General features: G+C 36.1%; 1 protein-coding gene across 9 annotated transcripts in view; it reads left to right on the forward strand.

Moving 5' to 3' along the window:
• Window positions 1-2,962: 2,962 nt before the first annotated feature.
• LOC111246744 (mitochondrial sodium/calcium exchanger protein-like) overlaps window positions 2,963-13,769 on the forward strand; it is a 44,754-nt gene continuing 33,947 nt past the window's right edge. For 4 of the 9 annotated variants that reach the window (XM_086983041.1, XM_086983039.1, XM_086983040.1 and 1 more), the window contains exons 1-2: window positions 2,963-3,092; window positions 12,635-12,787. In XM_086983041.1, coding sequence (XP_086839167.1) covers window positions 3,006-3,092; window positions 12,635-12,787 — 240 coding nt within the window. In that variant the 5' untranslated portion in view covers window positions 2,963-3,005. Of the gene's footprint in view, window positions 3,237-3,368; window positions 3,431-7,849; window positions 7,961-8,042; window positions 8,384-8,609; window positions 8,819-12,634; window positions 12,788-12,963; window positions 13,099-13,769 lie in introns of those variants that run through there. The other 5 variants (XM_086983042.1, XM_086983043.1, XM_022796858.2 and 2 more) reach the window with 5 other exon arrangements.

Genomic DNA, 13,769 nt, shown 5'->3' on the forward strand with positions numbered 1-13,769 from the left:
GTGTGCTGACTTTCTTCCCTCTCTATCTTACAGCAATAGCGCGTGACGCTTCTTGAGCTATTAAGAGGGCGGTAATCTCAAGGTTCCACTTCCCGAGCCGCTAGAGATAGATTTGCTGTTGCCTATCCAACAGGTTTGCTATTTCCGCTATAGCTTATTCTGTCTTCCCAGCACCAATCAATGTATCTTTTTTCTTTTTTTTTTTCTATAGTAACATAACAATTTTCACTGACAAACTAGCTGGTTCAATTACTTTAACATGTTAACCTTTTGTCAATGTTCACTCGCAAAGAACAACTTTACGCTTTAATACAACGAGGGAGACGTTAAGGCCAGAAGAATATACACAGTTAGAAACTATTTGTCAATCTAACTACGTGCTTTCTGGTTTATTTCCATGCTGAATTATAAGTTCAATTAAATTTTATATGAAAGATTTTCGTATCAAAAGACCTTAGCTCATATTTCATATGGATTGTAGAAAATAATAGCTTTTGTTTGAAATACTGGCGCTGTCCAGTTTTACGCTATTCCTTAAATACTAAAAAACCGTTTATTGTAATAACAAGTATTTATATCAATTTCCATTTCACCCGGCCAGGTCCATCCGGCATGATACGCCTATCCCGCGGCCACCGCCTTTTCATATCTCGCTCTGTTGACTTAATGCTTTCCTGTTTCAATTCGGAAACGACTTGTTTGACCACGCGTCTACTCGACGTGAGTCTGTCGGCCGATCCGAACTGTTTGGACAATGCAGTTCAAGTGGATAACTTAGGGAACTGTTACGAACCTCCTGAGTGGAGGGCCGTCTTTTGGCAGACTCACACGTCGGGCACGTAGGCGTCTTCGTATGTTGCCGTTCTGGGAGCTCGTGTACAACAGAATCCTTGCTCGTTTTGAACTGGTAGTTGGTGGCTACTTATATGAGTGTTTGAAATGATTTAGCTTCATTAAAGCACGTGGTTTGCGGGTAAATGGCGTAATTTCCGAAGATTTCTTCGCAATAATTCGCAAATTTATTTGGTAAAGGCTTATGAACATCAATGACCTGGTCTGCCGCAGAAGCATTAAATGCCATCTCTGTGTATCGAAGCAACAAAAGATACCTTTTTCACACATAAGCATGTCAATTTTTCAACCTTGTTTGAACGCACTTTGCGAAGGCGACTCGTAAGATCATTGTATGATGTACTGTTGTCGTACTTGTACTTTGGTCGCACCGACAACAGTACAAGTGGCCTCCCATCAAAGAATTTTGGTTCTAAAATGGTACCGCATCGGACTTGGAATCGGACGAAAATAACTTGAGCTAAAATCATTTTTGAGGCTCTGTGCGGTAAGATATAAGTAGTATATCCTTGATAGCCGCCTCACGTTCTCATCAAGTCCATCATGAAAATTGTTCAACGTGTCGGGACTTTCCGGCAAGTAGTCCCAGATTTGGCAGATGAACTTTGCATACAAATTAAGCCGTGTTACTGTAATGAAACTGGCAAAAAAAACTCGTCGTCATAGTATGCTTACTAGAAGCTTTAGTTCCGTTCTGTCAAACAATGCTGGTTAGGTTCATATGAAGTTACCAAGCGTTTCTTCCGGTTTTAACGAGGTTGAAGAACTGCCCGAGTGACTTGAGTTTCTCCTCCGGAAAAAGGTGCCCCAGTTTCTCCTTAAATACATGTCTTGTACAGGTTTCTATTATTTCTAGCGCAGCCTCCTAAAGGTAGCTTCTGATTTTCTGCACTATTTCGTTCTTAGGCATTTTTTCTCGTGTTACCTATGCTCTATTTGCCTGATCCACTTTTCTAATTTGGTGCCCTCAAACCGATGCCCTCAATCCTGTATTGCGCGGAAGCGACGTATGCTTTCGTTAACCCCACAACTCTACCACCAAGTTACGATAAGCTGTATCGAGCTTAACCCTACGTCCTAAATGATTAAAAATTATTTATTATAATACCAAGCTTCTATACCAGTTTATTTCAATGTACGTGTATACATGTTTCGAGAAATATCGCTGTAGGACACGCAAAAATGCAAAAGAGATAGTTAGCTAACCCAACAAACCCTATTTTTTTTTAAATTGTTGGGAGCATTTTGAGCACGAAAACTGAATAAGCAAGTCCCAAGTTTTGAACCATATGGGTAAACATCGATAATGAAGTTGTGTTCATTTTTTAAACTAATGTCTTCCTTGAATCGTTGAGAAACAACGGAGTGGCTCCACTATCAGCTATATGCGCAGTACCTCGTTTTATGGTCCTTAGCCTTAACTCTTGTTTTTTTGTGATGAACTTTTAATACCTATCTATTTCACTTGTAATATGTGGAAATAGATCTTTTTGGAAGGTCCGTTTTCCTCACTTCGCGTTAACTGTAATTATAATATAATAAAAAGTAATTAATGGCGCATATTCATATTAGCATCTTCTCCCTGGCACATGATACTTGATTGTTTGATAATGTCACTAACTAAAACTTAAGCCTACATTTGGCATTATCCTTTTCACATAATAGGGTATCCACACTTATCGAAGTTTTTCCATTTTTAGACATATAATTTACGTGGTTTTTTATTTACTATTATTTATTAGGTGTCGTCACATTGCCTCGATCTTGTATAGTGTGACTTGTAATCGTTACTCAATACCAATTTCAACGAATGTAGCTTCCGCTCCTGTGATTGACAGCCAGCAAATATGTTACCTTCGTAGGCCACGTTAAAGCAGTCTCTTCGCGAAAAGTCGTTCAGCATTTGCGTTACGGCCGCTGTTAACTTTGGCTTACACTGTCATTGCAAATTTCGGCAAATCCACGTGGGCTAGTTACTTTTAAGGTTAGCTTTTTCTATTTACTCCCTCTGTCTTTCACTACGTATCTATTACCCAGGTATTAATTCCATTACTAACTGTCTTTAAAATGGCTGTTCCCATAATCCGGTAGTACTCAATTCCTAAGGGGGGATTCCCAAGTGGCCCTTACAGTTTTATATCCTCCAATGTAACATGATAATTTTTCCTTTCGCAGGGCTATTGCTCGCTTCAGGCCGCGTACAACTCTATAGGTTCCCGGCATGCATCTCCTGGGAACTGGTGAGAAAATAACTGCAATTTTAGCTATCGAAAGCCTCCACAGTGGCACATAGAATTTTCTCTGCTCTTGCTAGTTGTCCTCGGTTCTAGTGTATAGCGAGGAACGGGCGGCTTCCTATTAAGCCTAGCTTGGTGTCACAAAAAGTGAGAACTTTTCTGTTACTCAAGTTTTTCGCTATCAATTTAAAGTTATCAAGGTCGCCTACTACATGATCGTGCTTTTCCTTGTGCCCTCGATATAGTTATAACAGCTGCTGCTTTCTTTCGTATTTGAAGAAGGAAATATGTACGAACTTCAAAGTGCTAATCCGTTCAACGCAAATATATTTCACATTGCGGTACGCGCAAGTATTACATTTCATTAAAATTTATTATTATTGTCAGTTGCACTTTTTACTGACATTAGAAAATTCGTACATACAGGTATTAGTCGGTAAAAGTGTGCTACCAATATTTTTTGTCAAATACATATTTTTAACACATTAAGTAAAGCTTACACAGAGGAAGTATTCCAAAGAAATGCCTTGTTCATTGTATAGTCCATTGGGTCCACCCAAAAAGATATTTATTAGAGCTAGGTTATAGTAATATGATATATCCCGCTCAAGCTTTATGAACGCGTGAATTAAAAACGTTGGAATATTTTTCATTAGAAACATAAGTCAACCAATGTGTTACGCATCTGACATGCGATAAGTATGTTTATATTTTGCGTTCTGTGTTAGTACCATATACTCAGATTTCCAAAGTAATAAGCAATCCATAAGGGATTTACTCTAGTTTAAGTGTTTAAAATGGGGTCCAAATAGGTGATTTATGGCAACCTTTTAGTTCACGAATTAAAAATTAACTATTACGTGCTTGCTATGCATGAATCCTTATGACTTATTCTTACAACGTCAAATTTGCTCTCTTGGTTTGTTTAAGCGGCTTCCTTTTCTCATTAATAATAATCTGCTGCTTGTCAAAGTACAATGTATTAATAATTACTGAGTTTATAAGCTACCATTGGAGTAAGAAACACATATAAAAAGCTCGAATACATCGGAAAAATTTCAGTGTCTCTTCTATTATCGACGTACGTATCTAAGCATAACGCCGCTGGCGTTTCGCACATATTTTACATATGTGTATTTAGAATTACAAATATTATAATTTCGTATTAAATACAAGTTAAGACATAAAATCTGTTGTTTTCTATTAAAACTCCTTCCTTTGTCATACAGGTCGTTTGGCATCATTTTGTTTAGTTAGCGAAATTTGAACTCTGCAGTGAGTGAACTGGTTTTAAAGATCCAGTTTCGCCATTTCTTAAAATGAAAGATGTTTTTATTCAAAGAATTGTGAAAATATTAAATAAAAGTGAAAAAAGGTTACTGGACTGAAAAGGGGTTTAAAATCCGACGGTTCATAGATTTTGGAGAAGCACAAAGGGATTTTCGGCCTCAAAAACAAAAATTGCTTTTTTTCAGGTTGTTTGAACTCAGCACATTTTTTTGATTACTCAGTCTCAACCCCTTGTAATTATTTATGTTCTTTTTTTGTCAGTTTTTAATTTATATTTAATATTTTCTCGAATATTTGGCATGTTGTTTTGTTCAATCAGTTATTGATATTGGCGCTTCTCTAAAAACGGTTAAATTAATGCTACACTTGAAGTAGAACTTTGATACTTACAAGTATGGCAACGGATTTGTAAAATAAAGGAAAAGCTTTTAAATATTACGTAACATAGCAGATACTAATAAGTAGCAGATACGAATTATAATAACCGCGAGAACTGATTCGACAGCTTTACACTTTCATTATTGGTTGTTCCTTCTCTAAATTATTGGTTATTCCTCTTCTAAAGGCAGACATGACACAAACATATTTTGTCAATTGTGGGCAACTTTATACACTACAATCGAAACCTACAACTATTACGACTAACTGCGGATTTTCTGGAAGTTCATTATTACTCATAGACTAAAATGCAATTTTCAGCAATATATTGCTTGTGGCACATAAACCCATATGCTGTAAGCGTTGTTTTAACCTTCATTGTGGGTTTATCGGTATTTTTTGCGCTGTCTAAATCATCGACGAACCTTCAAATGTACAAAAAACGAGGCTTCCCATGTAAGGCGGAGTTGAGAATAAGCACACACTAAAAACATAAGTTTCGGACGATAAAATCCTGTACTTTTATAGCAATTTTTTGCAGCTATCTCAAATTAGAAATCATTACAATAAGTTTATCCATATATTTATATGAGCAATGTACAGTACTATATTATACGATGGATAATGTAGATGAATTCAGTCAGTCGTTACTATGTCTGCCACTATAAACATTACTTAAATGATTAAATTAAAAAAAATAATTATGAGAGTCATGTAGACAGTAATATGAGATGGTATATGGTAAATCTAATGAAATGATTTATAAATATAGCAAATATGTCATTCAATTTTGTAATCCAAAAAATAAATTAGTTATTTCTAAGGACGTGAGTTCCTATTGTAACAGTGGCCATTTTAAGCCTAACTTTTGGGTCATATATATATATATATATATATCTGGTTGGTGTATTTTTTTGCTTCTGTCAAGAAACTTTTTGTTGATACTTTCGTTATGTACTACTGTCTTTTGCAGAGGCGATTGTCGCCTTTCTATCCAGGTCACGAAATCACACTTACATTGATCTTTAGAGATAGATATGTAGAAAGGCAACTATCTAAAGCAGCGACCAACGGCGGTATCGGGCGTAACAACATTTATTAAGGACAAAAAAACAGTATTCGGCACGCCTCTTATACAACATTTTTTTAATGCAAAAAAAAAGGAGAAAGTAATTCAGGATGTTTCGTCCGCATACAGTTAGTACTCTAAGCTAGAAGAAATAGCCCAACCTAACAATTATCCTCCTTCGAAGGGGGTTCAATATGTCAAAAAGCATACGCAAAATACGATCATTGTAAATAACTTTATTAATGTGATGCATATCTTCTATCAAATTACGTTCTTGACCGTCAATCCACAGCTGGCCTTTTCAGGACACTTAGGCGTTATTAGTGGGGAACTATTTTGGAGCATTTTTAGCATATAGCGCTTGCACATAGTGCGAAATATAATTTCAGAAGAAATGTAAAGAGTTTTAGGTCATGTAGATATTGGACATGCACTTTATGAACAATCTATCCGCAAAAATTTCATAAGTTTAAAAAATAAAATAAAATTATTTTCTTGTGGACCAAGTCTGAGAATTATTTGAATTGAATGGTTACATCGAATCCGAAAACTACATTGAAATTTGAAACCTTAAACGAATATGAATGAAATGAAAAATTAATACTGCTGTTTACAGTGGTAAAAGTGATTTACCATCATCTTCCAGGATTTGACAATCTCAATTTCTCAACAGCGTCCTTCTTTCTAACACAAAAATTCAAATGTTTCCTAATATTTATCGAGTTTTCTAAGAACGAGTTCAACCGGCTCTTCTGGTTTTAAGATAAATAAGCACATTAATACATCCACTTCAGTCATAAAAACCAGCTTTTAGGTGCGATGAAAGAGATGGTGAGATACGCAAGTAGATGCTCCTCGCAAGATCACTTTACAATAGTAGAATTGAATTTTCCTGGCAATAAGCAGTTCGTAATCTAGGGCTTATCTACATGTGATTTGAACAACACGGCATGGTGTGTAGTAGGCTTAAAATATTAATTTTGTCGCAAAGCCTTGACATTATTGAAGTTTTATTGGCTGTTATATGTTACACTAGAACCAACACATTCGATCGAATTCTTCCGATATAAATTGTGCGAACAATCGGTAAATTACAGCATCCGGAGTTAATCAATGGGGGGTAACAAGATATGACACATACATTAATGGTTACATTTTGAGAACTTTGACTCAAAAATAGACAAGCACAACATAGGAATCGAGTGCAGAGCGTCCTTTTTATAGATGATCGAAACTCAAAAACCAAATTGTTTTTAGAGACATCCGTGCTACATCATATATTCCAAGCGTTAATTAGGCTATTCATCATAACATAGCTCCTTTCTTTGTGTAGCTGGTTTTTTTTTTTTGTAAATAACGTCAATAAAAGAAAGCAGTACAAACAGAATGACCAGTAGTTTTAAACATCAGGGGTGATGTGTTTGGTGGTCAGTACTGAAATGCGTCAACGCTCATATTTAAGGACTTTGGCCTTCATAAAAAACAAGCGTAACCGGGGAATCAAAGAAAAAATGTCTTTTTTGCCAAAGGTGTATTTTTATTTTTTTGGCAAAAGGAAATAACCACCCTATCTGTTTGCCAAAGCTATAATTTATCGGGTCGTGATTCCACAAATATTATCATTAGGATATCAGAGTACATTATTTCTCAACAATCACAAAACCATCACTCAGGCGAACTTGGGTAATTCAATATGTATAATTCAATGATATAGTAATGACAGCAGACGTCTCACCAAAAGAGCGCGATAGTCTCTTAATTTACGAGTTATCAGCTTCAAGTTCGAGAATTCTAATCGGAGAGAAAAAAAATCATCAAACGCCGCTGTTTTTTTGTGAAATGGTCATAGGATTTACTTTAATTGTTACCATTCACACACAACTGCTACATCACCTGGAGCGAGTGGGTCTAGCAATTGACTGTGACTGCCTATTAAGTGACGTCTGTCACAAAACAGAAGCAAATATTGACGTTAGTCTGCGCTCGGTATGAAGTAGCGTGCGTTTTCGGAGCACAGCGGACTGCATTTGGGCTCGCGATAGCGGGTGGGAATGACTGATCGCCTTGTGGTGCAATAGGTTTTCGAACGGCATTGCCACGTCGACAGGTGAACTTTCAATGTGGAAACGTGCCTGTGCGTATCACCCGAATAGATATTTCCTCTTGGCTGATTCAGAAGCGTGGTATATGATCATTTCCCTTATGGAAAGCAACAAGATCAGAGGTTCTATCCACCGACACGAACTTCATAGTATGATAGCTTAGTGTACACCTTTGCTAAAGAAAGTTGCGCCGTGCTTCGCACTATATGTAGGCATCATTTGCCAGCATATGCTCCACTTGGTCCTGAGAGGCGGAAACTAAGCTAAAGTTATAGCGACACTACGAAAATAAGGAATAAGAGTAAATCATAACTGCAATCACAAAATTGAAAGAAGGTGTTTTGAAGATGTGACGTAACTATCTGCAGTGCTGCGACGATTGCGCGAATCGTGGAGCTCATGCTTAGAAGAGGGTTTACGTCGTTTTAGTATAACAGAAGTTTGCTTAGCACATGGTTTGTGCCAACGTATCGTCTCAAAATTGTTTCGTACAATCTTTTCTACGGGAAGCTATATTTAGTGTACTAACGAAGTTCAATCAATATGGCGCTATCGAAATGTCCAAAGTTAGTCAATATTTGATTAGTGAAGTTCATATATATTTCGTCTAAAACGAAAATTGTTTTAAACCTTGCTATTAAATTTTTACAATGTTCGTCTACTTCTTATGTGAATGTGTAGAAAACAGGGACACAATATAGAAGCATAGCTTTAAGGTAGTAGAAAACATTTGCCCATGCCGGAAAACGACAATTGGTGGAAATAGACTATATAAGTCTGAAAAGTCTAAGCACGCGAATTGTTGCTCAAGCTCAATTTGATACAAGCTAGCAAACCGTTAATGGAAGCAAGCTAGAACAGCTACATCCATGTGGATTTTCCGTATCGGGGTAAGAATACAGATGTTATATTAAATAGGTAAAATAATATATAATGAGCGCATAATCGCAAATATTGCTAACAATGTGCTTGTATTAATGACCCACTCCGATTTACTGCAATCCACGCAATAGTGAATACTACACCAAATATTTCAAGCTAAGTACCTAAGTAAATGTGTTGACCTAGAGTTTTGGTTCTTTCACTCTTCAGATGATCTACGTGTGATAATAGGCGTCAGCTAAAATGGACACAATTACTGAGAACCCAAAGTGTATAAAGATTTTTAAATAATGGGGAGAATCGATCCTATTTTTCTTTGCTAAACACTTCTAAAAAACAATGTCCATATACTGAAATTTTGTCGCCATAGTTTTTTTACCATAGTTTTTTGTATATTTGTATTTAGTAGCATAATTTAGCAACACTGTGCTATTTGTTTCCATGATACTTCAATTCAGATATTCAGACAAAATAACTTTGTGTGCTTCATACATACCAAAGTCAAGTAAACTTAGTTTGACAATTTTTAGACGGTGACGGCTTGCGCGTAAGACGCGTAAGGACTTGAAACCACCTAGGCGTTATTTAAGATAGTGGTGTTTGTGTAATGTAATAGTGCGATTCAAATGGTTTTCTAATACAATCGACACGCGCTATTTATTGGGGAACTTTGATTTATTGTTGGAGTGAGGTGACAGTTTAAGCATCATATATGGCAATTTCTTGTGGATTCACATTAACATTTTCATTTTCTTAAAACTCCTGTATGATCGACGATGAATTGGAATGAAGGTTCCGTATCTCAGTTAATATGAGTTGCATCGGGTCAACCTCGGTTGAAAGTTGGGACCGGATTGTAATGGATGTGCTAAATTTTTGGAATGCTGTCATTGAAACTTAAGACAGGACGTTTTGACGATGAACGAAATTTCTGCAAAAATTCGCGATATTTTATAATGATAAGTGTTTAAATTCCGCCCAGGCCGACAAAGATTTTGCGTTGTTTGTTGGTCAAGGACCACCGTCGGAAAAAAGAACCTAAAAATGGCTCTGTCGCTCTTGCTCTGGGGATTTAATGTAAGAGATGCTCTTCATAGTGGTCGATCAATCACAAAAAAGGTTAATCAAATTAATGCTAAAGTTAAGCGGGACCGACACGTCAATATATTTGAGTTGCAAGCTCCGTCAAGAGCGGATTACAAAAAAATTTGAGTCGAAACAAAAGGCACGTCCTCTGCGGGTGGAGGCTCGTAGGCTTCTTGAAGTTCTAATATCTGAATTTGGATATACCTCAGATCTCTTAGATCATAGCCAAAACCTCATGTATATATACAACTAATTCTAGTATTAGTTTTATAGCTTAGCTAAAGGATGGACAACTAAATCCACAATTTGGCTTTAACGATCCTCTTTTTGCAGCCCAGGCTCTTTACCAGTAATGGACCCTTTGCGCTTGCTTTAGCAACTTCACAGGGAATTTAACTCCCTTAAATATCAAAATACGGTATCTGTCATAATTCCCTCTCAAGCGACGGTTGTTGTTGTTGTTGTCCCTAACGATTTGCGATCTGCTTTTAACAGCGATCAAGTCCTCTATAGTGAGTCTTGATAGGTGATTCGACGTGAAAACATTAACAACCGTGTTCCCATTAAGTGAGCCCAGCGGTACTGGTAAACTGTGCCCTTCAGAGCAGCCATAAGTTGCAGCAAATGATAACCAGTACCAAACGATCCTCGTTATGTTGATAAGCTTTTTTAAAATATAGTACATTGATTGCTGGTCCCATGTGGTGCTAAATAAAGAATCAAGCGCCTACCATCAATCTGATCGTTCTTATGACTAATATTTTGCGTTATCCAAATGCCTTGACAAGTCGCCAAGTTTCTGTCCTAATGAATCTGATATACATATGCTTGCGAAATATACTAAACTATTATATACGGTATCGAATATATTTTAAAAAAACTTGTGTAAAAAACTAACATTGAGTATTTTTAGGACAAGCTTTAACAAACTACTTTAAATGACATATTTTCCTATATAATTTTAATCGAGTCTACGATTAGATGTGGTATACAAGAAGCCAGAATGACTCTTTACATGGGGCTTTGCCTATATTTATGTGTTAAACTATGTCATATAGGGCTTAGTTAGTGCAGTGAAGTTGATACCATATGAAGTGTGGCTAAAGCACATCACTTTGATGAAATAAATTCAATCAATATAATAAATAAAATCTAACTTAATTAAATAATTAATAATTAAATCTAATTTAATATTATCTAAATTAATTTAAATATAAAAGATTTTATTTATAATTTATTACAAACTATTAAAAATTATTTGCTAACTTCTCACTTCATTACTTCAACGAATAAAACGGGGTGACCTCTGTGAAATAGCCCTAATGAAAATCGTATGTAAATCTTTCTTTGATATTTTGCTTGCATGCCAGGAAAGAGCTAGAAAGAATCGAAGAAATTACTCTGACATTGATGTTATAAGGTTCGCAGGCGAAAAACTCAAGCTGTCTGAACCAAGAATTAATGTAGTTGACTGAAAAAGGTAACATGATCAATGAAGAAGTAGTAAATGCATTTTATTCTGTTAATAATTCTCCACTAATAACCTTCAAGCCGATTTTACGTGCTGCGGTCTATTGGAAATTCCCCGCAGCTGCGTCCCATTTCCGTCCAAGATTACAACCGGTGGTTTTAAATTGCGAACTGCTAAAATTTGTACAGGAAAAATGAAGCGCGGGTCTTCCAAGATAAGTTAAGCACCAATAAATCTATGAAATCTCATCACTACATTCCGACTAAATGAGTATCAGAAGAAATAGATAGCGATAGCCTCGTTTCAAAATTCTTGTTTTTTGAAGAGATTATTTTTTTTAGAGTGTATATAGTATGCATTTTATAAAATGTAAATAAAAAAAAGATCACCGCTTAACGTGATTTTCCAAATTCTTCCGCATCATAACTTTTTGCCTAAACTAACCGAATACTGGAGCAGTATGAACTGGTTTTAAAGGTCGTTACAAAATTCTCCACGAGGTTTTTAATTAACTTGACGAAATTACGCGAGTTTACATTTTTTTTCAACTACAATTTCCATCTGCAAAGCGGCTTTTCTCATTGGAAATCTGGCTTTTACTTCAGCATTTAAAAACTCTAGGCTGCTAAACCATACAGACTGCCGTTAAATTTATCAGGTCAATCAAAGTAAGCATTTTTGTATCTCCAAATGTTATCTTTTACGGTACGATATTCCAAAAAATATTTCACGTGAAAAGGCAGTTCTTTAGAAAATAAAGCGAATCTTCATTTGAGCATCTGCCTTTACAGCCACAAGAGCGCCTTGATTGACGAACATTTATTAAATACTGAGCTATAGTGCCGTTGCTCAACGAAGTTCATTGAAAGGCCAGGTGTATAGAATCATGAGCTATTTTCACGGCTGTTGTAAAAATATTGAACGTTGTGTTTGATATAAGCTTTGAGTAAGAGTTCTATAAGATGCAAGCAGATCTAACGGACCGTCTATAAGAATAACGCCTCCCACACCACTTAAAAGGTTTCAACATGAACTACAACACATTTATGGTTCTCTACGACTGAGTGTAGTAACAAAATGTTTTTCAACCATAACAAATGGACATATATTCACTAATTCTGTCATTTAACTTCTGTTATGTGCCTTTATCAATTATTAATAAATGTATCCATTTTATGAAAACGTTTACTTTCTTTTAGGCAAGATATTGTTATATCGCTTGAGCTGCGTTTTAATTTTTAGCTAAGTGGAAGTTTAACAATTTCAGTGCGAGTTGGTGCATAATTATTCCCATCATCTCCAATGTGAGTTTATTAAAAACACTGAAGAGTGCCACGAGGATGAGAACTACATCCAGTATTCAACTTTTGTTTACTGTGGATTCGGATCAGGAGAAGTGGTGCCTGCACTTCTTCTTTTGGTAAGCTCTACCTAAAAAATTAAATTAAACGTTGTTGGAGTATTAACGGGAAGCCAAAATTTTTAACGTCACCTCTTCTAACTAAAAGTACTCATTGAAGTTATACGGCTTGTTAAAATTTTCAACCCTGACCTATCAGAACAGAATCGATGAAGGAATTTAATAAAAGTACGCAGTTGTGACACGCGCCTTATGCTCAGCATTCGAGCATAACAACAGTATTTCAGCATTATGGTCTAAAAGAAACGCCTTCACATGTTTTCGTACCCAAGAAAATGCTGCACACGCTCTATTGTGGTCGCGTTGCGAAGGTAATCAGCTCATGCACAAACTCGCATGATTTCGATATTAAAATCACTCGTTGATGTCTTCTTGTTGAATGATATATATATGTATATATTATAGGTCTGTCTTTCATTCTTCCTACCGTACTAGCTTCAAATCAGACGATAACATCTTACAAAAGCGAGATTCAAAAACATTCATAAAGGCCATTATACTTTGATTAACAATAGTAAAGATGTCTGCGCATCCCTAAATTGAGTAGAAAATGAATCATAATTTTGTAATGAGTCACGGTAGCCGTATTTGTCAAACATTTGTGGCAGAGCTTTGTATAGTGATATAGACAAATCTAAACCAATACAGAACTATATAGGTCAGATGCGGCTCAAAATCTGTCTTCCATCAGAAACCCTACCAGATCTCTACAGTATCTAAGGTTTAACATACGCGATCAAATCAAAATTTGGCTGCTTTTTTGTTCAAATAGCTAAAATTTCACTACAGGTTCGTGCACGTACACATATAGCATCCATATATTGTTATAAGCATTAACATTGACAAGCTCTTTAATTTTACGGCATAGAAGTTGACCACTAGCCCGTAACTCATGACTCATGGATCGTTATGTGTATGTTTGCAACGTCACGCTAGGGCATTAAATCACCCATTATATATTGCCTAATTTATACGTCACAGC

Source organism: Varroa destructor, unplaced genomic scaffold (genome assembly GCF_002443255.2).
Source record: "Varroa destructor unplaced genomic scaffold, Vdes_3.0 BEIS01000003.1, whole genome shotgun sequence".
In the NCBI taxonomy this organism is placed as follows: Eukaryota; Metazoa; Arthropoda; class Arachnida; order Mesostigmata; family Varroidae; genus Varroa; species Varroa destructor.